The 26,243-nt window shown below is 41.7% G+C and overlaps 2 protein-coding genes across 5 annotated transcripts in view; one reads left to right on the top strand and one right to left on the bottom strand.

Annotated features, from left to right (window-relative positions):
• The window catches only part of LOC117565950 (uncharacterized), a 48,300-nt gene extending 24,498 nt beyond the window's left edge, over positions 1-23,802 (top strand). The window contains exons 1-15 of one of the 4 annotated variants that reach the window (XM_052001963.1): positions 16,610-16,736; positions 17,061-17,229; positions 17,290-17,414; positions 17,483-17,693; positions 17,764-17,896; positions 17,963-18,099; positions 18,157-18,780; positions 18,835-19,036; positions 19,094-19,470; positions 19,532-20,082; positions 20,151-20,450; positions 20,514-22,175; positions 22,232-23,160; positions 23,217-23,598; positions 23,661-23,802. In XM_052001963.1, the coding sequence (XP_051857923.1) occupies positions 17,310-17,414; positions 17,483-17,693; positions 17,764-17,896; positions 17,963-18,099; positions 18,157-18,780; positions 18,835-19,036; positions 19,094-19,470; positions 19,532-20,082; positions 20,151-20,450; positions 20,514-22,175; positions 22,232-23,160; positions 23,217-23,598; positions 23,661-23,714 (5,667 nt within the window). In that variant the 5' untranslated portion in view covers positions 16,610-16,736; positions 17,061-17,229; positions 17,290-17,309 and the 3' untranslated portion in view covers positions 23,715-23,802. Of the gene's footprint in view, positions 1-16,609; positions 16,737-16,756; positions 17,230-17,289; positions 17,415-17,472; positions 17,694-17,763; positions 17,897-17,962; positions 18,100-18,156; positions 18,781-18,834; positions 19,037-19,093; positions 19,471-19,531; positions 20,083-20,150; positions 20,451-20,513; positions 22,176-22,231; positions 23,161-23,216; positions 23,599-23,660 lie in introns of those variants that run through there. The other 3 variants (XM_034245338.2, XM_034245337.2, XM_034245339.2) reach the window with 3 other exon arrangements.
• LOC117565954 (peptidyl-prolyl cis-trans isomerase, rhodopsin-specific isozyme) lies at positions 23,706-24,670 on the bottom strand. The gene is made up of 2 exons (XM_034245343.2): positions 24,090-24,670; positions 23,706-24,020 (listed from the first exon to the last, which is right to left on the bottom strand). Exons 1-2 carry the CDS (start codon positions 24,594-24,596, stop codon positions 23,817-23,819), a joined length of 711 nt encoding a protein of 236 aa, XP_034101234.1. The 5' UTR covers positions 24,597-24,670; the 3' UTR covers positions 23,706-23,816.
• Positions 24,671-26,243: the final 1,573 nt, after the last annotated feature.

Below are 26,243 nucleotides of genomic sequence, written 5' to 3'. Positions count from 1 at the left end.
CTCCCTTACCTCCCTTACCTCCCACTTATGCCACAGCCTACAAGGAAAATGTTTTAGTTGCCGCACGCAAATTAGCTGAATAAAACTTTTGCCCGCCGGACACTTGGCAAAGCGGATGCTGGGAAAAGCAGGAGAAAACTGTGTGTGTGTGTGTGCCGTCTTGAACTCTGATAGGCCCTCAGTCAGGGAGCGCAGCTCAAATGAATATTTGATGCCACTGCGAGGAAACAAATTAAAAGCGCTGGCAAAAGCTTGTTGCATACTTTATGGCGCTAATTTAGGTAGAACAGCAAACGACACTAGCCAGGGCTATAACCAAAGGCCAATGACAGAGCCGAAAGAGACGGAGACGGAGACGGCAACGAAGGCGGAAACTGAAACTGTTTCTGAGACTGAGACCTCATTTATGAAGCGGGGCAATGTTGCAAAACTTAAGACCTTTTGCCCCCCATTCAGGCTGCTTGTTTATGCACGCACATTAATTTCAAAGGGCTGCTGCAGCGGCCAAATGGTGGCAGAGTGTGGAAGCGAGGGAGGGGGTAGCGGGCAGCAAGTGCATGAGGCAGTTGGCCAACAAAGCCTCAAACCACCAACCACATTTCAATGTTGCAAATTTTGTCGCTACAACTAAATGCTTTTAAGTGCATTTCCCTGTTACCAGCCCTGTGGCCAAGGATGTCAGGGCAGGGAGTGGCATGGAGAGAGGGTGGTCTTAAGTTGACCCCTCCCCAAAAAATGGGATGCGATGGCTGCTGTGCAACATGCCCGAAAATATGGCTGCAGGGCATTCGGAAAAGTGCGGTTGAGCAAGACAAACAAACAAACAAACTCTGAGGAACAACGAAACTGAGAAACAAACGAGCTTTGCATGTCAAATGACAGCTCGAGGTGTGTGTCTGTGTGTGTGTGTGTGGCAGAGTTGAAAGTTGAAAGTTGCCAGTTGCAAGTTATGAGCAGCAACGAGCGATGTACAAACGAGCGCACACTGTGCGTATGCGTAATGCCGCGAGATGCCCGATAAATTCAGCGATTAAGCGGCATCAATTAAAAGCGACGTCTGCCTGCCAGGACTCGACTTGATCCCCAGCTCAGTTCGCAGTCTCTCGCTCTCTCTGTTTCTCTGTCTGCCTCGCTGTCCTCCCTTTTGGGCCATTCACTCTACACTCATGAATATTCATACGCTATTTATGTAAATGCCCATTGCACACTTTTGATAATGTGTCGCGTTTTAATTATGAATTAATTGCGAATGATTTCAACATCATGCATTTTAATTGACATGCCATTGTGTGGCGATCTATCTGTAAGGTGTCACACACTCCCACATACACACACACACACACTCGCATTTGCACTCACACTCACAGCAATACCGCACAATGGCAGAGAACCACACACATAATTTATCACACGAAGCCCGTCAATGGAGACATGGCCAGAGCGGAGGGGAAACGATGACAGGGGGAAGCACTAGGGAAAGGGTATAGAAAGAGGAAGAAGGGGAGAGAGAGAGAGAGAGAGAGAGGAAGAGGGAGACTGAGAGTGAGAGGCAGGGCCATTGTGGTCGCTGCTCGTTTCAATCAATTTCATTCGTTATCGTTATTGACATTTTGTAATTTAATCGTGTGCTTTGTCGCTTGTGCCCGTCACACACACATACACACACATGCTATGTAACACACACACACTATGTAACACACACACACACTAGCGAGTGACATGGCTGCACTTAACTTTATCAGCTTGTTCGGCCATCGCTTGGCTTGAATGCCACTTTTTCGTGCTTTATTCATTTCGTGGCTGCAAAAATGAAAAAGCAAACAGCAGACATTGTCAATGGCTTGTTGTTGTTGTTGTTGTTATCCTTGTTGCTTTTGGCCGTGTCAATGACAGCGACCAGCACAAACGATGGCAACATGTCAACAAACTATCGCTGTTCCTGTTCTTGCTGCTGCTGCTGCTGCTGCTGCTGCATGCATTCAGGCAATTCATAATGGCCTCAATAAACCAATGACACTGCCAGTCCCGTCCCGTTCCCCCTTTCCTCCAGACGAAACCACAACTATACTAATTAGCAAAAGGTGCCAAGATAAAAAGTAGAGTATGCGCCAAGCCGCAATGGGCCACTCGCGAAAGACACAACATCCGAGCTGTGCCTGGTTTTTGGTTGTTGGTTGGGAAAGCGGAAAGTGGAAAGTGGAAAGCGGAAAACCGCAGCCACATGTTGCCTCGTGCCTTGATTTTTGTGGTGCCCCGAGTGTGTGAATGGTTGTTGCGTTGTTGCGTTCTTGCTGCGAGTGCTTAAAATCTCATTTAGCCAGAGAAGAGCTCTGACATCCACACAGCTGTGACCTCGTCTGTGCTTCATCCCTTCTGCATTTGCTCTTTTTGGCTGGAGTTTTAATATAAAATGTAAATTTACACCAAACTACTTTATGGCCATTATTTGTCTAGTATTTTTTCTGCAAGCCTGACAAACTATTTCTCCACAGCTTAACAGATACGCTTTAAAAGAAATAAACTTTATTGTATTGGTAGCTCATAAAGTGCTGTTCAAATGTTTAAAAGTCCTTGAAGAAAAAGGCGAGTGAAAGCTAATAAAAAGTCATCAAAGAGTTCATAATATAATTCAACAAAAAATACTTTGAAGAAGGTCGCGTTAAGTGTCACAAAGTGTCCAAGCATTTCGTCCATTCCCCAGACTCCTCTTTGCTTAGGGTATTTACTCCAGTGTGAGCACTCGCAACCTGTTTTTCTGTTATACATATTTGCAGCTGCTGTCGGGTCAACCGCAGGAAAGCATTAAAACATTTGTGTGGGTCATAATGAAACTTGATTTCTCCTTGGGCTGACAGCCTCATATTTTAATTAAATTATGCAGAGCTGCTCATGGGCTCAAAGTTGCCAACGTCCAGTGTTGCCACAACCACATCCACTTCTTCTATTTCTTGTCGTTCTCGCTGCGCCCAAATTCTGCTGCTGCTGCTGCTGATTTGGGATTCAATTACGTCCCAGCATATGACTTTTGAATTAAATGACCTGAAAAGTGTGTCTGCGTCTGTGTCTGCGTCTTGTCCCTTTCCTTGGCTGACACTCGACTAACAAACACATTTTACGAGCTAATCAACGTAGGTAATGGCCAAATTAGAGTTGGTCACAAAATTGTAAGACAACTGCCCTTTTGCTTTTGCCGAGGGGCAATGGGATAATGGCCGTGATCAAGTGAGTCCAACTGTCGCTTGACTTATCAAAGTCGCAGTGCTTGAGTTAAGCCAACTTGCGAATGCTCTTATCGTGTTCTATTTTCAGTGGAGAGCTAAGCATAAACATGAGAGTATTTATTTCTTTGTTGTCCCCAATACTCTGCTCATATTTGCGGTCATGCGGTTTCACAGGGAGAATAAGCAATAAAAAAATAGACAAGACACTGCATGTGTGTGTGTGTGTGCATACTGTGTACACATTTAATCGTAAACCTGGCAATAGAATCATAGAGGACAGAGGACACAGTTGTGGCCCTATAACCATATGGCCATATGGCCGCGTGGCCTTGTTGCCTTGTGGCTAGCTGCAAATGAAGCACTATGGAATAAATGTGCATTTTTCGCAAACTATTAAGTTTTATACTGCCCAATTTTTTATTAAACATGCATTACTAATGTTGTTATGCTCATAAAGCATATTTTTCTATGTTTCAAAATATTGTAACTTGAAAATAGCATTTACAATTAAAAAAAAAAGCGTATGGAAAACTTGTTCCATAAGCGAACAAAGGAAATCTTTAAACAAATAAAAGTTTAGTCCAACAAATCAGCTTCAAGAATACTTTCACATTGTGTAAATTTTAAAATTCGCCAATATCCATCAATTGCTATTATGACACGTTTCGCAACAAATGAATATTTACCCCATAGTGCAATTGTCCCCAAGGGAGCTAATCAGCAGAACAACAACACACACACATACATATGTATACACGTATGACCCGCTGGAGTGTCATTCTCATAGAGAAACCCGACGGTCATTCGGTTGGGTAGTCACTACGTCAGTCAGTCAGTCGGACAGTCAGTCGCTGCCTCTGCTGCTGCTGCTGGCTGCACAAAAAGCACACACAAAATGACAATTTTTCCAACGATTCCGTTTCAACAACACCAGCAACAACAACAACAACAACACTAAAAATAGCCACCACAAGCGTAACAACAACAACAAAGCAGTCGACAAAGATGAGTCAAAAAGTAAACTTGAAAAAAGAACGCAAAGCGTATAAAATGAAGTGGCAAAACGTAAACTACGACTACGGCAATATGTTCGTGTACATGTGTGTGTGTGTGTGTATGTGACTATATGAGTTTGTATTTTTATTTGTTTTCTGTTGTTATTACGGCTCCATTGCGTTTAGATGGAGATTAAGCCGCATGCCCTCTCTCTCTGTCTCTCTCTCCTTCTTTTACACTCCTCTCCGCAGCTCTGTTTCTTTTTCTGCTTCTATGCCCCCCAATTGTGTTTCGTGTCATGCCAAGACGGAGACTGCAAGAATTTTCTGTAGATCGTTAGATGAATCGTCTTGTAGAATGCTTCTTGCATTGAGTCTGGTGTACGCGCCCTCTTAGCGCAACGCGTAATTTCCCTAACGCCTACTTTTCTCGAACATGTGCAAGAATTTTCTGCAGATCGTTAGATGACTCGTCTTGTAGAATGCTTCTTGCATTGAGTCTGGTGTACGCGCCCTCTTAGCGCAACGCGTAATTTCCCTAACGCCTACTTTTCTCGAACATGTGCAATTTTGTGTATCATGCGTCATTTGTTTTGTGAGTGCTGAACAAGAAAGTTGATTTTTTCCTGCGCGTCTTTTATAAAACAATAAGAGGTAAGTTGTTAATACTTTTAAACTTCTATTCTAATCTGATTTAAATTAAGAAATATATTTGTATTTATATTTACAGTTTTAAGGACCACGAAAGAGCTATGTTGGATGACAAAAATAGAAACTACAATGCATTGTCCATGGCGAAGAATATAGAAAACGGCGAAATAAATTAGTTTTTTCTTTTAGCTATTAGTTTATTTAGTTATAAGTAAAACTGTTTAGATAATATATAATTTTAAGTACTCATTGTTTTAGTTTAAATACATTTAATTTGAAGTACAATAAACATTTTATTTACTGCATATATTTTTGAGCGTATTTTTATTTTGCATATTCCGAACTACGCACTAGAATCTAAGCACAGATTTTCGGCAAGAGCTGCACCACATATTTTCTACAAGAAACGTCGAGTACAAATTCCGCCAGCGCAGCCGAGGGAAATTTAAATTTCCCTTTGGCAAGAATTTATACTCGACGAGTCTTGTAGATAATCAGTTCCGCATATACGGCAAAACGAAGTGAGAAAGTCTTTTCGCATCTTGTGTCTACACATGACGGGACTGGAAGAAAACTTGTATATTGTCTACGAATAAAACACAATCGGGCCCCCTCGAGTCACTTGCTATCACCACAACTAGTCTCTTACGCCTTTGCTGTTGTTGTTTTTACCAATTTTTTGTGCTTTATGAGCAGTTTATTTGCCGTCAGTATATGGACGTCTGTAACCGTGTGAGTGTGCTTCTGTATATTCGTATGTATGTATGTGTATTCATGCCAAGGGCCATATAGGATGATTGTATGAACAAACGAGCGAGAGTCGAGAAAATAAGATAACAGCAGCGCAGTGGCATTTGTTGTTATTTTATACCCATTGAAAATAACTTACAAGGGGTTGTATAATATAGCAGAGATCTGTAGAGATCTATGTAATAATTTCAGTTTCCTTTATAATAAGTGAATCTTTATTGTCAATTAATTAAGTTCAAACATTTGCAAGAGTTTAAAATTCGATCGCGTACGACAAATCAAATCATAACTTTCTTATCATTAGCAGCAACGCTTTATCGCACATACAGTCACACAAGCACACCTCAGCTGAGAAATCTTTCTGAAGCTCTGCCGTTTAACCACGCCCATACTAATTGGTTGGTCCGCCGCCTAGCTCCACTCATTTATACATACATATGTACTTTCTTCTACATGTACATATGTATGTACATATTTTCTGGAAAGCGATTTTCTCGGACAATAGATAACATGCTTTGCATTGAAATTCTGCGCAACTCTTGAGTAAGAACTGCACAACTGTTAAGAATTCTTTGTAAAGCCCTCCTGCCAAACCATGCCCACTTATTAAATCTGCCCACACTAATATCTTGGTCCGCCGTCTAATCAAACACATTGGTATGCATTTGGAAGGCTTTCTTCAAAATTTTTGGCATCGACTTTTTCGCACTTGTGCATAAATTGATTAACAGCGGCTTACTCTGTTAATGCCCTGCTACTCTACATATCTATTTAACAGCAGTTTATTAGAAGCGCACACAAACACACTCACACTTATCAATCTCAGCTAAGTAATCTTTCTGAAGCTTCGCCGTCCGACCACGCCCACTTCGAAGATCCGCCCACTCCAATGTCTCGGTCCGCCGCCTAGTCAAACATATAGGCATGCATTTGGAAGCCTTTTCTTTAAATTTTTGGCAAGTCATTTTTAACGATCATCTGCAATGCCTTGATGAGAATCTCAACTGTTGAGTAGAAGTTGTACAACTGTTGAGGACGACATTCACATCTAAGGTAGGCAGCCTTTGTGAAGCTCTAGTGCTTGACCACGCCCATTTAGAAGGTCCGTCCACATTAATATCTTGGTCCGCCGCCTAGTCAAACACACACACATACACTTGACACACATACATACAAATTTTTGGCATTGTCTTTTTTACAACTCATTATAAGAAGCTTTAGGCTTTAGGCTAAGACTCAGTCACAACTGATCTTTACGAAGCTTATCTGTCTGACCACGCCCACTAAACAGGTCACCTCACACTATCATCTTGATCCGCCGCCTACTCTTATACTTTCAAGTACATATTTTCAATTTGTAGCAATATCTTTTTCGCACTTACATAATTTTATATCATTTATTTTCATATCATCGCTAAACAATACAATGTGTAGAAAGCAACAATATTAATCATAATTTGATCGTAAGTAACAGGGTATCTCTTCGTACTGCATTTGTACTTTTACATATGTATGTGTGTGTGTGTGTTTCTGCAGTAACAAATGAAAACTGTGAAAAAATAAAGCGGCAAAATGAAAATATTGTATGCATATTACACGCGCGCCGCTGCTTGACTATTATATTGCTTTTTCAGCAGCGGAGCGAAAGGAGTTGAGGGGGCGGTCGATGGCCATTCGAGCGCTTTTATTAGTCACTGTCACACACACACAAACACAGAGGAAACACACACATACACACTCCACCTCGCTCATCTGGTGCTTGTGGAGTTGCTCCCCAATGTGCCATCGAGCAAAACACTCTTGATGTGTTTGCTGATAAGGCCACAATGCTATATTTTTTGTGTTGCCTCCTTTTTTGTTTTTGTTTTTGCTTTTGTTTTTGTTGTGCATCTTTGGCATAAAGTAAATGTATTAAAAATACACACAGGCATATTTACATACATACATACCTATGAAGCTAGCGAAATGGCCTGACTATGCAAGTTTTGTTTGCAGGATTCTCCCTCACCCTCTCTATCTCCATCTCTTCCTCTTTCTCTTTCTGGCTATTGTCGCGAATTCTGGCGAATAATTGCACATTCAAAACATGGCGTAGAAAAAATAGCAAAAACATATGCCAAGTAGAGAATATGTTTAGTGCTATAAAAATGAAAGCAGTCCACGTGTCACAAGTGTGTATGTGTGTGCGTATACTTACATACATATGTGCATGAGTGTGAGTGTGCTACACATAAAAGAAAATTGACTGCGAATATTATATTTCCCTTGCGAAATGTCCGCCCACAGAGCTCGCTTTCTTTGTTGCTTTTACGCTGCTTCATTCTTTGTCTGTCTTGTGATTATTTTTCCTTTATCGCTGATTTTTGCGTTGTGCAAAATTTTTAATTTAGATTTAAGCCCCCTTCCCCGCTATTCCTCCAAGTCTAAAGCTGTTTGTGTGTATAAGTTTTGTCATATTTTCGCCGGGCCAAGTGACAATGACAGCAGCTACAACAACAGCAGCAGCAGAGCCATTCAAGGCGTGGCAATGTCGAGGATTTATGCCTGGCTTTGTGCCGGCAACACAGTGAGTGCGAAATAGCACTGGCCGTGGTTATAGCCTCGCTGGCGAATCGCAGCCAAAGAATTCAAAACCAAAACAATACACAACAACGGTGCAGTACAGTTTAGTTGCGTTCAACTAGAGACGGCAAAATGTCGTGACTGCAGCTTGAACTTAATAAATATATATACATATGTATGTATGTATGTATATATGTACATATGTACATATGTACATACATATGTTGGAGACTTACAGCTATTTACAATTTATTGGTAAATAGCTAAAGAATATGTTATAATTTCTGCTCATACATATTTGCTAAATTTGTAATATACATACATATGTATGTATGTATGTATGTACGTAAAGCTGTGAAGTTTGAAATAGCAGTGCGACAGAAACAAAACTATATAACGGTTTCTTTGCATATTCCTTTTTGTGAGTTGATCGCTTGCACGTGTCTGCCTCACGCCACGTCTCAGAAGAGAAGAGTGACCAGACCTAGCAACGCATAAAAAGCCACACAAAGCCAAAATTCTCAATTGTATTCTACCAGAACTAGAATCTTAGACCTCTGCATTACATATTCCGCGACATATTCGTTAACATTTTTATTTGAAATATATAATTGATGTTGAAATTATGAAACACAACTAAGACTCTTCGAGAATTCAAAATAATTTGGTTATTTAATTATGTACAATTTGAAAACAGAATAAATTTACTATTGAATTTCTGTTTATTTGCTTTCAGAGCTATGTAAATATGACTTGAGTTTTTGTTGCATGCTGTGCCATACGTTATGTGTCATAATCTCGAGGAAATCTCAAGTCCGGAATGGACAATTAAAGACACATCCGTCCGTGCTCACACTTTAAAGCGTGACACGCTTCTCCTGAGCACGCATCAAAAGTGGCATTAATTAGCCTTAGCTTTAATGCAGCAAACGTGTGTCTAACCTGCTGTTCCTGAGTGAGTATGAATATGAATGCGAATGTGAGTGTGAGTGCGAGAGTGCGAGCGTATTCAAGAATATATGTCTAATAACCCAAAGGTGTTGTGTGCATGTTGCTGTTGCTTTTGCTTTTGCTGTTGTTACTGTTGTTACTGTTGTCTCGTGTGTGCTGTATTATAGCAGCTCGAGCATAATTTCTAATTAACTTTTTGCTGCAAAGCGCCAAAGTCGTGACAGCAGCGGAACGAGAGGTGGAGAAGGGGAAAAAGGTGGAGGGGAGAGTGTGGGAGAGCCACGAGCACTGAGAGATCCCTTTAGCACGTCATCATAAAAATGTTTTGCCAACACATTTACGTGAAGCCTCTTGGGCAACTGAAGCAACGGTCGCCTGAGGGGGAAGGAGAGGGAGGCAAAATGCGTAACAAATGAAGTAAAGAAATATGTACGCAAACAACAAACACACACACGTACACACACATCTAGCAAAACAAAGGACGAACTCAAAATGGTAATAAAAACAACAACACCTGTAAACCTGTGTGCATTGTTGCTGTGGCTCGTGTTGTTGTTGTTTTTGTTGCTGTTGCTGTTGCTGCTCTTGTTTTTATGCGTTAAGTCATTAAAATGAAAATTTATTATGCGCACTGTAGCACAGGGCGCCTACTCTGGTCGCTGCCTATGTGGCGTATACGTAACGCATATCTCATTAAGCCAATGCTGCTGCTGCGGCTGCTGTTCCTCCTGTTGCTCCTTCAGCTCCCGTTTCTGGTCTCACTTGCTGTCTAAATGAAGCCAATAAAGCTTTTTATCTGCAGACAACGTGATTTATTTATATGCCTGAGAAGTTATACTTAAAGACGTCTTGATTTCAAAGCAAAGCTTTAGCTTAGCACATATGGAACACGCTCTCATGCTTTAGCATAAATATAGAATTTTATTAATACAATTATTCCCAAAATGGAAATGGAACATTTCACTGCCCAAGCAGCACAAAGATTGTTAAAGTAATGAGAGAGAAAAGTTTAAGTAATGAAACTAACTTGAATTTGACATTTTTAGGCAAGCAATTGCCAAAGTTCTTAATTTGTCCATGAGCACAACATATGTGTGTATCCGTGTGTGTGTTTGTGTGTGTGTATGTCTCTGTGTACCTTGCTAAAACTACCAAATAAGTTTGTCAAATGAAATTTATGCGAGCAGCGCAAGTAATTGAAGCGGAAATCCACAAGTAGAGAAGCATCAGCAACTGAAGCAACTAAAGCAACTGAAGCAGCAGCAGCGAGTGGCAAAAAGAAAGAGAAACTAATAATTTACTTTATTTGCACCTTTGAAGAGTCATCGTTGTCGTTGTCCTTGTCGTCCTTGCTAGTGAGCTTGCTTCCTCTGTAGTGGAAGTAGTAGTGGAGCAAAACTTTTACACGTACACATGCCATCAGGAAAATGGAAAAAGTTTCGGTTCTCACACATTACTCTGTCGCTTCCCTGCTCATTTCGTCTCCTCTCAAACTCCGCCCACATCTATCTGGCTGCTCATCAAGGCGCGCAAATTAAGAAAATTATCATGCGTCGTACCTAGGCGACGAGCATGTCCTCTCTCTCTCACTCCTATTCCCTGCTATTGCGTAGCCTGGGGCAAAAACTTTGCCCAAGCAGAATCCAATTAAACATAAAAATAAAATAAATTGTGACATTTTCCAATTAGCGGCGAAAATAGTAGAACCAGAACCAGAACCAGAGCCAGAGCCAGAAAGATGGGCACGCTGACAACATGTGTCATACTCCATCTCCAACTCCAATTCTCGAGGCGATTATTCCATAGTCATAGCTATAGCTATAATGCTATAGCAAACCCATTCCATATATATAAAGAGTCCTCTTTTGCGCTGCCCCAAAACGCTGCTTGTCAAGACAAATGCTGGCACCAAGATGTCTATCGCTCCTTGGCGCTGCTTGCTGACGGAGGCCGACAACATAGCTGGCTAATTAATGGCGTCAGTCGCATAACAACAACAAGAATAATAGCAACAACAACAACAGCAACAGCTGAGCACCATTCAAGCATTTCCCGGCTGCAAATTACAAATGAGCTCTGTCGGAGGGACAGACACTCGAATGTGAAAATAATTGCCAAAAATAACACAGCATTTATTTATGCTCAACTAGACTTGCTTCCCCACTCTCCCCTCCCCCCTCTCCACTTGAGGCCGCATAAAGCGCAATTGCCAGCGAGTTTTTATGATTTTACTCAGCGTTTCTATAGACAGTTTTCTAAATGCACAAAAACACATAAAAATGTTGAGCAATTTCCAGCTGGACGACGCACAGGGAAAAGCGGGGAAACCGAAGCGGAAAACTCTGGCCCTTTGGCTCGTGCTTTTCTTTTCTTCTTCGCTGGCTTGCTTTGTTTTCGTTGTCGTTCTCATTCTCGTTCTGGTTTTCTTTTGCTTTCTTGCAATTTGCAACTAATTGCTACAAATTAATTTTAGTATGCTTTTAATGACATTTTGAATGTGGTAAATGACGTCGACGGAGATGACAATGACGCTCTTTGTGTTTCAATTGCTGCCAAAAGGCAAGCGCAAAAGGATTTTGTGGTTTTACTTTTTGCTGTCTCCCCCCCCCCCCCTCTCTCTCTCTCGCTCTCCCTCTCTTGATATCTCTTTTACTCTGGTTGGCCATTGCTTAAATTTAATGAGCTGCGGCAATTTTCCCTTTTTACCCAACAAAATTGAATAAAAAAACCAAGGCAAATGCCAGCAACAATGATGTGCATTTAGCTGTGAAGCCAGCGCACCCCTTGCCACGCCTCTTGCGACGCCTCAAAGTTTACAATATTGCAAAAATATAGTGAAAATTCAGAGCACACTCTCAGCTCAGCTCAGTTCAGCTCAGCTCAATGCAAACAGGAGGCAAGGCATCATCAGTGGTGTTCATTAGACTTCCATTGTGCTCAGCAGCTCAGCCCTTGAATTTGGATGCGGATGCGGGTGTAGGTGGGGGGTGATGGGTACGGAGGGGGTACGGGTTTGAATTTCACATCCGGAGAGAGATGATGCTGGCACGTCGTCAACGAGAACGACATCATCGGATCCGTAAATCAAATCGGCGTGTCAACAACAAAACTAATTTATGTATTTACGAGTTTGTTTCCTGATTATTCATACGCACTGTGGGCCACTCTCGCAACGAGTCTCTGTTGACTTTCATTAGCTCTAATTACGTAGAGAAGTGCTCGAATGTCATTCGCATTGCTCAAGCGACAAATCAAAAGCAGTTTCAGTTGCAGTTGCAGTTTCAGTTTCAGTTGCAATCGCAATTCTCGTATACTTTTCAAATCGTTGGGCAGCCCATAACTGCCAGAGAGTTACTCGGAACTGACCAACTGTGTGTGCTATGTGTGTGTGTGTGTGTGTGCCACACCCCTGATGCTGCAGTCGATGCTCCGTTCTGTTGGCGATGTTGCCTGTGTTTGGTTTACGTGCTTAAATTGGCAATTAGCAGATTAATTGTCACTGGCAATATATGCGTCAATATTTTGTGCAACCGACAGCTGCAACGCTTCTGTCCGTCAGGCCAACGCGTCGCTCTCCCCGTCTGTCGATTGTACACGTAGTTTGCTTTACGGCCCTGTTGTTTGCACAATTGTTTCACTACTGCTGCTGTTGCTGCTGCTGTTTGATTTCACTAACGAGCATTAGCATAAATTGCAATGGGCATTCAATGGGCAGCAGGTTGGATTGCGTTGGGTTGGGTTAGTTGGTTGCCGCCTGTGTTTTGTGTAGCATATGACCGCTGCTGCTGCATGGATGCATGGATCATTTGACAACACGGGCACGTCCCTTTGCGTGCAACTCTGTCAGAAATGGTTGGCCAAATATCACCCAACACTGAGCACTGAACATTTCAACATTGTGCAGTCAATCAGTTGTAAATTTTTAATGAGTTTTCATTTATATTAGCTGACTGACATCAACTGGCCATTTGCCAGTGCCAATGCGGTTCAGTCTAAGCAATTTGTCACGCAAATTAGCTGAACTGCCACATTGGCAGCTTCCCAGTTCATTACGTTGCGCATACGCCCCGTAACTCTTGTGCTTTGCACTTTAATATTTATGCTGCACTTTTTCCATTGTTGTATTTTGTGGTCTCGTTGTCTTGATGCTGCTGTTGCAATAATTTCACACAAAATATTTCCTCAGCACATCGACGCTGACGTTGACAACGATAATGTTGCTGCATCTGTTTTTCTTGTTGATAGTAAGTTGTTGTGGTTGTTGCCAGTGGTTGCTGCTGCTTCTTGCTCTGGCCGCTCTGGCTTATTCAGTTGCTCATACATTTCACTTGACTTCACTGCCACGTCAACGTCGACGTCTTGCTGGAAACACACAACTTATCATTTTATAAGCATTTGTGTTTGTTTTTGTTTCGCTTTCCTTGCTTCTTCTTTTTTTTTCTGCGCTGAGGAAAAACAAAATATTTTGTTGCATTTTGTTTTCAGCTTGCACTCGTTCCCTTCCCTTCTCTGTTCCCCCTCTTGTGGCCACAGGCAAAAGCAGTCTGTGTGTATTTTATGTGACAGATACTTTAAAATGTGGCAAAGTGGTTTTTGGCAAAGCGTGTGCTCCTCCTCCTCGTCCTTCTCGTCCTCCTTTCACTCTGCGGTCGAGTGGGTGGCAACTGCAGCGAGTGAGACACTTCAAGGCCGTGTCCTCAACTTGGTTGGCATCGAGCCTCAGTCTGTGTGCTTTGCTGGGTCATTTCAAATGAAATTAATGTAAAATTATGTGCCACGTAAACTAATTTTTATGCGACGGCAAAGGGTCTGCGTCTCGAGTCTCTCTCTAGTCTCCAGTTTCCAGTCTCTAGTCTAGAGTCCACAGTCTACGATTTACGAGCGCAAATACTTGGCCGCAAGCACGAGAAAAAAAATTACCGCGACGCGCATTAAAATGTTGCCGGGCGATGCCCAACATCGACCTCGACCCCTTGCTTCTGCTTCTGCTGCTTCAGCTGCTGTTGTTGTTCAAGTTGAAATTTATATTAGGCCAACAAAGTCGCAATGGTAAAATGGCAATGGGGATGTCGTTGAGGACATCGCTGCGCAGCCGTTGGCTATGACGATGGCGCCTGCTCTCAAGTGCTCATAAATTCACGAAAATTTCACAGCCGACGGTCCAACAAAATAAAAAGCGAACCCTTCAACCTCGCTCTATGCGTGTGCACACTCCACACACACACACACATACACACACACAAAAAGAAAAGCTCAGCTGGCGTCAGCTGTTGCAGCCACAGAGGACACAGACCACACTCGACTCGCCTCCACTTGCTTCGACTTTGGTTTGGCAACATAAATTGTTAAAGAATTGCCACTTTACAGTCGTAAGGACCACATAAGCCGAGCCATATAAAAACCGCTCTGCTAGCTCCTGGCTCTTTATTTCTTTCTTCTGGCATTGAAAGTGCGCCTTTAACTTACCTTACTACTACTAACAACTAGTTCATTTGCGGGTCGATAGCATCTTCATGGCTGGGCTTCTTAGCACTCAATTGAGTGCTGCTGCAACATCACATAAAACACAATTGACTCCTCTTGAAAACTTGTTCGCTAATTTGTTAATAAAACTGTGCGATGACGAATCCTCATTTCCATCATTTCCTATTGCTTCATAGCAGTTTTCTGTCTTGCTTTTTCTGGGTCTCCATTGAACAACGTATACGTAATATTTTGAGGGTCTGACATGTGTGAACAGTGGGCAGTGGACAATAGACAGTGGGCAATGGGCTTCCATTATCTGTGCCCCTCGATGCGGCGGTTGCTGTTCGTGCATGTGAAGTGGCGTGATTTATAAGCGCTTTGCCAGCGATAATAAACACACAAAGCCCTTCGACGGACATGAGAATGCGGATGAGAATGGGGATGAGAATGCGATTCGCCCACTTTTGGGGCGCACAAACAAATGAAAGAACAAATGGGGGGAAACACATGCAAAATAGTTTGCCATCTGCACATCCTTTCATTCCTCTTTTTACTACCCCTTTTCATTTCAATTTTCTTTGTTCGTTTTGCGGTTGTTGGTTACGGGTTGCCGGTTGCCCGTTGCCAGTGGCCGCTTGTCGATTGCTGGTTGCTGGTTGCTGGCTGCACATCTTTTTGGGGGCAGTTTTTTACTTGATTTTGTGCACTTGTGTCCGTTGACAATAAAAATGGGCAATAGTCGAAGCGAACCGAACCGAACCGAGACGAGTTGAGGCAACCTAAACCAAACCGCACGTCGATGACCCCCAACTCTAAGCCTGGCCATATCATTAATTTTGCACAAAAGGCAGGACATTTTGCCTTTTGCCAAATGCACAGAGATAAAGAGAGGGAGAGAGAGAGCGAGAGAGCGAACAGATCAAATAAATAAGGCTGCCAAACGACTTTGTTGTGCATTGGCAGCTCTGCGTCTGTCTCTGCTGCCGTCTCTGCCACTGCGCTGCCAACTGCACTTGACTTACAGTGCGTTTCACACCTTTAAGACATTTTGTACTTAGAAGTTTAAGTGAACATTTTAATATATATTTACAGAAGCTACTATCTGGTAATATTACATTTTATCTAAAGACATTTTTATGCTTCTAAATTAAACGACATTTGCAAGTTGTACTAAATGTTTGGAACGCACTGTATATGGCTTCTGTGAGGCCAGCAACGATAGATTTGTCTCCGTCTCTGTCTCTCTCTCTCTCCAACTCCGTCGCCAGTTGTCTTCTGCTTACGTTCGACACGTTCGACATGTTGTCGGTCACACGCAGCGCTGCTTTTCTGCCAAATTGAAATTGTTTTGCCAAACAACAACGGGGCGTATCACTGACTCTGGCTGCTCCTTGCCAAAACTTGAGTATGTGTGTCCTGATAGTACTATATGACGTACATAAGTTATTTTCCCGAAGAAACTTCTCGGCCTGTGGCCAACAGTAGACAATTAAATTAAAATAGAACATTTCCAACTTCAATAAGTTTATTATTTTTTAATTTAAATTCGATTTATACTATGCATAATAATATTATTACGAATAAATAAAAATCAATAGACATAATTTATATACATATGTACATAAAAATACATGAAAATAACTTTTGACTGTCCCAAGTGAAACAAAATGTCCCATTTTTGGTATAAGTGTGGCAATTTCGGTACACTTTCGGTACAAGCTTGTCCCTGCACAGATGTACCAAATCTGTGAACAGTGCAACTAACAGAACCAAATGTCTCTTTTTAACAGAGCTTGCAGAAAACTGTTAATGTCGTTTTAACAGAGTGTAATAACAAAACAGATCACAACTAAACACTTTTTCTCTTTTGCTTTAACAAAATCTTTTTATTTAGTTCCTTTCCTGTAATGTAAGAATTCATACGTGTCTAACGCCATGCAGTCAGCTCTTTCTCTTTCTTTCTCCCACGCAACCGCTATGCAAAAACCTATTGCGCAGTCGAATTTTGGCAGTCAGTTATGTCGTTTATGAAATTTTAACAGAATAAAACAGATCACAACTAAACACCTTTTCCAGTCTTCGCTTGAGAAATACAATGTGATTCATTTAGTTCCTTTTAACATGCGTCTTTCTGTGAAGTGTGAGTATGAGTGTGTGAGTGAGGGTAATGCTTGTATGAATTCATACGTGTCTAGCGCCATGCATTCAGCTCTGTCTCTTTCTTTCTCCCACGCAACCGCTATGCAAAAACTTATTGCGCAGTAGAATTTTGGCAGTCTATTTTGTCAGTGTGCAAGCGGATTGAAAAGAAAAATGTATTGTTGATAGCAAACTTTACAAGTAATATATTTAAACTTGTCAACTGCTACAAAAAACGAATTTTGAAGTATTTGTTTATACTTTCAACATAAATGAAATAAAAATGTCTACGTATTGCCGGCACTACGAACCACATACATCCCAGAATTGCAGCGCACATGAAGAGAATACGCCCCCGCCTCAACAGGGGGGACTGGAAGACCTGTCACATGTGGAGTCCGCTTCGGCATTGCAACCATCAGCATCCGATGCCAAAGCAGGATCGAATCCAGCCTCACATTCCAAGCTGGGTAGTTGCTGCATTTTTAAAGAATGTAAGTAGCAATTATCCCAAATCCATTTCGATTCATAGCCAATTAAACTTTCGATTGCAGACTTTAACGAATATGCGAACATGATCGACACGCTGCACATTGCACCACGATTGTTTATACTGAAGCGACCATTCCGAAGTAATACACCTTATACCTTGAACTTATCGATTCGCAATAATGCACTGGTAAGTTGTTTTTTACAATTATCATTTGATTTATTACTAAAGTTATTTTAACATCGAGTGTGGTGCAGTTCCCGCGACTTCTAGAATTCAGCACGGACAGTCCAACAGACACATGTGTGTCCATTGATCAACACGAACTTAATCGTTATGTACAGACAGACAAAGTTCTTAATGTAAGGATCAACATGCGGTGTACATCCTCCAAAAACATCAACCGCCGTCGTCACATATTCATCCACAGCTTTCACCCAAACATCATATTCGAAGTGCCCATTATTGGTAATTAGCAATAGAACTTCTTACACATATAAATATTTGATTATTACAATTTATTTATATTATTAATTAGTGGTAAGCGTGTTGACAGAAGCCTCTATCTGCGAACATATGGTACTTCCGTCGACAGTGCCCAAGAATAAGAGCTATTATGAAACTATCATCTACAATCCTACCAAAGAGCCAATCTCAATAAAGTACAGAAAGTAAGTTTTAAAATTGACTTGCAACTTAAGGACGTATAAAAAATTACTTTTATTTCCCACTTGCAGTAGCTATAAAGGTCTCAAGCTTAACTACTTAAATAACTACACCGTGCAGGCAGAGGATTACGTAAAATTGCTTATAACATTTGAACCGAAGAAACTGCAGGATTACAAAGGATTCTTTAACATTAAGTTCGGAATGTGTAAGATAGTGAAAATCTCTCTATCAGAGACTTCATCATTAATATTCCTTTTTGCAGCTCCTCCCAGACTTGTGATATTCGAATACACTCCCAGGTCAATGGGTGTATATATGAATAAAGGCTATGTGCATTTTGGGCGCTCCAAATTCAATGAGGAATCTTCACGCTCCATAATTGTTTGCAACGAGAGTCCCCATGCAGTCAAAATGAAACATCAATTCCATGTCGAGCTAGATGATCAGGCTGAAGCCAACTCCATGTCGAGATTCTCCAATAATATGTTTGAGGAAGCTATTAGCATGCACAGCATATTGATGTACGACTTCGATGATGAGAATCAGGCCCAAACGATTGTTTATAACGACGACGCTGCCAAACACTTTCATTTAGAAGTGCCTGATGTTATCGAAGCTTTTTCGTCCCACGAGATTGCGCTCACATTTCGACCCTTTTACGATGAAGAAAAGCCTTTTCCAGATGACCAGGATCCACCGTACTTTCAGCGCACCAGGATTAACTTTTGCTTCACTGATTCATTCGATTGCATGCAGACACATTATGTTCTAACTGATGGCGAAATTAGCGGCATTGAAATCGAAATGTTTCCGAAGACAATTGATTTTCGCAAAATCTACTTGGGAGAGGAGCACTGTGCCTACATCAAAGTTCTAAACGTAGATGGTTTGTAAGTGAAATTATAATTGAATCACAATTAAAGTCTCACTTATATTACAGACGTGAATGCCAAAGTTAAGTACAAGGATTGTCTGGAGCCCGAGCTTTGTGGATTGCGAATGACGCCCGCTGAAGGATTCGTTTTGGAGCCCTGTAATCGTGGCGTGTTCCATTTGTCGCTCTTTGTCATTGCGCCCGCCCGTTTCAACATTACACTGCGCTTCAAGGTGGAGAACGGCATGTATTACCATGTGTCGATCAAGTAACCTAACTATTGTAAATTGTCACCATTCTGACTAACATCTGCCAAACATCGCAGAGGCACTGGACAAAATGTACAGCTGCGCACTTTTCCGCAACTCGTTGAGTTTGGAACTGTACCGTTTGCAGTGCCCCAGAAGCGTTTTATGCTTCTCATGAATCCGCTGGCTGTTCCCATTACCCTTCAAGTTCATGCAACTGAGGATGGCGAGGAGCAGCCCTTAATATTTAATATTCGAGACTCGAGCAAAATTCTGCCTATTACTGTGCGAGATCCCATCAAGGAACTGCAGCGAGCTCATGAGGACATCCTAGAGGATGTTGACTTGACGCTTGATGCTCGCTTGTCGTCAATTGAGAATGATTTATTATCAGAAAAATCTTACGTCGTCAATGAGTCGGAATACAGCTCGGAATTTGAAGAGGAAGTTATGGGTAACATATTTTATATTCTAATAATTATCAAAATCTATATAATTATTAAACTCTACATCAGAGCCTGTTCCGGCCATGGCCAGTCGTCTGCTGAAGGACCTCAAGAAGCAAAAAGTCTTTGACAAATCGGAAACAGACAAACGCGTTATTCAGGAGGCGCTACAGAATCTCTTGGAGACAAACTACTTTAGCATTTTCCAAAAGCACAACAACTTCATCTTCATGGACTGGAATGGCATACCAAGCGATCCCAATGAAGTGTACTGCGATAATGAGATCATATACCTGCGTCCCAATACCGGACGCAGCATAACCATATTGATAATACCCAATCGAGTTGGATATTTCCATCGATCGCTTACTGTGCGTATTTGCCCGACGATGCCGCCTGGGGACTCTGAGTCAAGCGAGGATCACCAGAAGACTCTTATCAAATCGGAATACCTTTGCTCTAAGCTGTGGTTCGAGTACAATTGCTCGACACCAGAGATTGAATGGTACAACATTGTTAACCTAACCGAACTGACTATCTATGCTGGAGAGGAATACAATTTTAATATGCTATTTTCCAACGTATCATCAGTAGGAGGCTTCTTGCACTTTGATGTCATTGTAAGTAACCGTTTATTTACTGCCAGTCTTGCCTTTTCGAAACTCATCAATTATATCCATTCTTCTAGCCAAATGAGATGAGTTTTCGTGATGGCACTTGGAAGTTTTACATTGGCTCCAAGTCGCAGGTGATCGCCAAGTGTGTTGTCGTTTTTCGTATTGTTGGCCACAATAAGCTGTCGGGTTTATTGAAAATAGTCGGCGACCCACATCCCTATCCCTTTCATTTGTATGGTAACGTTTTACCAACGGAAGTTCGCATCACGCCCATGTTTGTGCATCGGCGAGTTCATGTCTACGAGAAAAATAAGGTGCACTTTTACATTGACAATTTCTCACCGACAAACACGAAGCTGTCAATGAAGCTGGTAAGTAAGCAATCAAATAATCTAACAAATTATTCTATGACTATTAATATTTCTAATTTATAGAAAGACGATCGGTTTCAATCGCTAACAGTGCGAGGAGGAATGCTAGCGCCTACTGGACAGAGCATGTACACAACAATGGACTCGATGTTTACTGATCCTGATCTGTATCACAATATACTCTACATTGATCTTCAGTTCGATCATGTTATGGAGATTCCCATCACATTTCTAGTGGAAGGAGTTCCTTTTTACTTTGATCGCAATATGGAAGAGGGCTTTGATGCCGGACTGCTCTTTACCGATCTCAAGGAGGACTTCTATGCACATAAATACAAGTACAAATTCAAACTAAAAGTATTTAATCGAGGACTGCTCACGTATCGTGCGGCGATATCCCGTTTGAAGACCTATAATCCCAAAGTCAAGTCGTCTGCATGTACCAATCAACCGCTGACCGCTCGCTTTGAAATTATTCCGAAACTCTTGGAAATGCAACCAAATTCGGAGGCGGAAATTGAGATTTTGATAAGCAGCTATGAGGAAGGAGAATTCTTCAGTGATTTTCTGTGGGACATTACTGAGGTAACACATCCACAGCGTAAGAATGTTATCAAGAACACATACAAAGCAACCTTTGTGGAGTGTGATGTTAGTTGGGATCACAAACAGCTCGCATTCAACTATAAACCCAGTCAGCCCTTGAAAGAACGCTCCCACATTGAAACCGCCGATCTAATCAACTACACTAATTTAGCTGTAGACAATGTGGAGCTAGAGGCGCAAGGTCCTTTTCGCATCAAGGAGTTGTTTGAGCACAATTTTGAAAAGCAGATCAAGGTCTCGTTGAATAGTCTGGAACGTAAAGAAATACTGGTGATACTAAATAAGGCGGCCTTGAAACAATTATACTGCAGGCAAATTGAAGGACGCATTAATGTGCTTGCCGTCAAAAAAATGCAAAAACCTCTGCTCCTACGTCTCTCTGTGCAAGTACCCGAAGTCAACATACTCCAACCGGAGTTGGTACTCTTTGATCGAGGACAACCATTCGATGATTGCGTCGAGATCATAAACCACGGTTGCTCCTCAGCTAACTTTAAATGGAAACGCATCGAAGTGAGCGAGAACTTTGTTGGCGACGACGATCCTGCAGATCTGGTTGCCGACGTTCTCTCCCAGATTTTGCTTACGCTCGAGTACAATTTTACCTGTGAGGAAGAGTCTAACATGACATTACGCTACCAACAATGTCGCTGTCAGCTTCAAAAGGAAACAGAAACTGGGCATCTTATACTTGATATTATTGACGAAATTATTAGTGAAATCGACCTAACAAATCGGCGCTTTATTGTACGCATGGACGAGGTAGATGCTTTGCTCGATAACAGCGATGTTTACAGTTCTTCGAGTTTTGTTCGTCAGACAATTGACGAAATACTTGACCATCTAAACATTGAGTCCAGCCAGGAGTTGTCATTGGCATCCTCAGAATATTGTTTCTCCGATCGCTTCATTTACTTCTATGAGAAGTGTGGTCTTGTACCTAAGCTGCAACATCAATCATGTCTGCTTCATTTACCACACATTCGCCGGGGACACGAGGTCAAATCGCTGTTCCAACTGGACATTGTTGGTGGTCGGAGTCAATACTTTTCAGTGACACTGGTTAATTTGGCGCAGAAAATTAAATTCCACAAGGACAATATCTACTTAAATATCAAGGTGAGATTAATTATTTACATTTAATTTTAAAAGATAATAAATGTATCCCATTCCAGCCTTGGTACGAAAGCTTCAGCTCCATCATACGTATATCGAATGTGACCAAATATCCTCTACAATTGCTGGTTATGCCAATGCTGCCGGAGAGCAAGGAGAAAATACTTACTGACGGATATGCGAAACTTATGCAGGATGAAGAACTAGAGCTCGTATCTTTAGGTGCTGATAAAATTAAAGTTAACGGCATACTGGGACTCAACGAGAACTTTCTGCGCTCCTTCGGTGTGCTGATCAACAACAGTGCTAACAGCTATTTCCGACTGCGTGGCCAAGGGGTGCTGCCCATTTTGAACATATCGACAGTACTACCCAAGGTGGAACAAAGCAGTTCTGAAATACTTGAGGAATACTCTTTTATGCGCAAAATTTACAACTACGAAACATTCAAGAGCATCACAGAGGTCGATGGAGATATTATGGGTCTTCGTGGCGAAGAGGACGACCAGGAAGACTCCTTTACTATAGATTTCTCGCATCTATCGGAGAGTGATGAGGATATGTCAGCAGCACAAAGACGTCACCACGATTATCGGTTGTTTCAGATGGTAAAGACCTATGTGCTCGTTAATAACAATCAGGAACTGCCGAATGCCACTGTACTTAATCAGATGCTGGTAACGGAGCGTTACTTGCATCGACTGCGAATCAATCCGGAGCTATACGATATCCATCAGAAGGTGTATAATAAGTACATTAGTCTGCACAAAACCCAAGCCTACAAGGCTTCAAATGTCAAGCATTTCACTGTGCAGCCTTTGCCATGTGAACAACTTGCCTATGTTCTGGACTTGGGGCCCCTCACCCTTAATACGCTAAGGCGATTCGAATTGCGACTGCATTTCTTTGGACCAGGCAAACTAATCGCATCTGCACGCACAGCTGTCAAGGTGCCTGGACTCTACGTTGATTTCCATGTGGAAAATCAGTAAGCATTCATTTATCTATTTTAAGCATTATGATTTTAGACTGTTGCTCTTTCAGACCTGACAAGCAGTTCACCTACTGGGCGGAGAAGTGCAACGCGCCCGAATTCTTTGACAAGGGTTATCGAAACATGTGGGAACGGCTTCTTGACGCGTCAAAGAGTCCCAGACTGAATCACGCACACTCTTTCGACTTTGATAAGTTGACGAGACATCAGCGCGTCTTGACAGACAGAGATCGTCGCATGATCGAGGAGTATTACAACAGTTTGAATCCCTCGGTTTATCCAGACCAAAAGCACCATTTCATACTTGCAAAAGTATTTACCGCGTATCACTCAAATTTTTCTGGCGTCGAAATTAAACTAGTTGGACTATTTAAGCCCGAGTCAAAGTACTACGAACGCGATCAGCGTATAGTCGACTACATTTACATTGATGTAAGATAACGCAGTATATATTTTCAACTGCATGTTTAATACAATTTTATATGGTATTCCAGCTACACATGGGACCCACGCTGCCCATTCTACTACGAGGCGTGATCTCAGCGTGAACAACAATTGATTTTTATTGAACCTGATGTGCTGCAGTTATTAATGTGTTAAATTTATATGTGCTAAAATAAAACAACAAAAATACGCTTCATCAGCAGCCGTCAGCAATACATATTGAGCTGGCGAAAGAAGTAGTGAAAAATTAGCAGGACGAGGAATGAGCTAGTCACAGGCAAACCCGCTGCTTTCACCCAGCCCAGTATATTGAAGTCATCGGGATAGAACTCAAATGGCTCTGTGGGAAGCTCGCCGCAATTTGATATCGTCACTGGCTCAATAGGAAAGTCATCTGTATCCGTTTTCACCTGTTTACCAAGCGGACAGACTATTTAACCACAAATCATCAAAACACATTCATCGACTGCAGCACTTACATCTTCAATGGCGTACACTGTATCCATGCCCTCCAACACTTTGCCAAACACTGTGTGCTTGCCATCTAGCCACTTAGCTCCCACCGTGGTTACATAAAACTGGCAACCATTTGTATTTGGTCCTCGATTTGCCATTCCTAGGTAACCAGGTCGATTATGCTCCACACTCATCGCCTTTTGCTCATCTTCGAAGTAGTCGCCATATATGCTTATGCTACCTGTGCCATCTCCGTTGATAATATCGCCGCCCTGCACCAGAAACCGATCTACGATCCTATGAAATCTTGCACCAACATAGCTCGTCCCATTAATGCCACGCAAGCAAATGTGTCGGAAGTTGGCCACGGTCTTAGGGGCCAGTTTCCCAAACAAGCCGAAAGTAATGCGACCCAATTTCTGCTTGTTTTGCTTAACATCCATATAGATTCTGGATGTCACCGTGAAGCTGAGAGTATTTCCAACTCCAATAAGAGTGGACACTACCAACAGAAGACCAATAAACTTCATTGTTCTTACGGAACTCGCGGCGTATGATGAAATACCTCTGACCAACTGAATTAAAAAACCTGCAAACAAGTGACTACAACCAATGGAAGCCATACAAATTTTAGGTTAAGAGCAACAAACTAGACAACCACTTACATATGTACAAACATACACATATATACTTCTTATTTAAACATGTGTCATCGATTTTCTCTGTTAAATTTTGCAGTTTTATTGCACCCTGAGCTTCAATACTCACAAATACATACATTTTAAATAAAAAAAAACCAAAAATTAAATCTTATAAATTCTCAGCGAGCCTCCCGATTTAAAGGATTAGCATTAGCAATGACTATTTTTCTTTAAGCGATAAATTTCTTGGCAAATCAAAACACCTTTTCTTAATTTTGAAATACAACCGAATCTGAGTATTCAAATTGGATTTTGTCAATCAGTTAATATGGTGAACTCAATTCTAGTCGAAAAAATCAATAATTCAAATTACACACATAATAAACAAGCTACAGCATTGTTGAACCATTTGTTAAATGTTTACTCTAACATGCCCGCCATAACAATAAATCCATCTGCTCGCGCCATAAATGCGTTTTGCTTTTTTTGAACTCGGCTGGACGCTGAAGTTTCTCAAACTTTTGCCAACGAAATACCAGGCGAACAGAAACGAGCAGCAGGTTGCAGAGCGGGAGTGCACAGCACGCACAAGCACAAAGAATAAACAAAGCGAACAGCTGTAGCTCGTTCACACCCCACTCGTCAATACTCTTCACACCTTAATTGTAAGTCAACAAACTCACATACATACATGTGCTTATTATGCCTTTGGATCATAACTGTTGTAGACATTGATCCCATTGCATTCGCACCCGCACGCACATTTCATAAGAGGCTGCTCTCTCTGTCATTCTTGTTGGATCATACCAGCAAGTGTCCAGCAAGTTTCAGAGCGGGAGCACGGCATACGCAAAAAGAATAAACAAAGCAAATAGCAGTGCCGTGCTCTCCGCCTCTACTCCATACACCTAATTATGAGTATACACACATGTACACATGTGCTTATTATGGTTTTGGATCATAACTGTGCCAACCATTGAGCCCATTGCATTCGCACTCGCAAGCATATGCATTGTGCTCTCCCTCTTTTATCGAATGCATCCATCGTGTTTATATGTACATATGTCATAATGTGGATATTTTAATATGATGCGCATTTGAGAATATCGCTTTCTGCGGATTATGTTCACCTGGTGTTTCGCTACTAAACGAATCGATCTTCCGCTGTTCCAAAAGTATTGCGGACGCCAAAAAAACTGCAGGTCGTTTTTCTGTAAAGTAGTAGCTTTATAAAACAAATAAAATCTAAAATAAAAAAAGTAAACGAATTTTATTTATTTCTGGACAATTTAACATTCTCAGAGTGTCGTGGCTGCAAGACAATTTGCCGATACGGGTGCACAGCCTGCAAAGCATAAAGAGTAAACAAATCGAACAGCTGTAGCTCGTACACACCCCACTCGTCAATACTCTTCACACCTTAATTGTGAGTGAACGCACACACATACGTGTACTTAATATGCTTTTGGATCATAACTGTTGTAGACATTGATCCCATTGCATTCGCACCCGCACGCACACTTTATAAGAGGATGC

Source organism: Drosophila albomicans, chromosome 2L, assembly GCF_009650485.2.
Source record: "Drosophila albomicans strain 15112-1751.03 chromosome 2L, ASM965048v2, whole genome shotgun sequence".
Lineage (NCBI taxonomy): Eukaryota > Metazoa > Arthropoda > Insecta > Diptera > Drosophilidae > Drosophila > Drosophila albomicans.
This window is presented reverse-complemented; position numbering and strand designations above follow the sequence as displayed.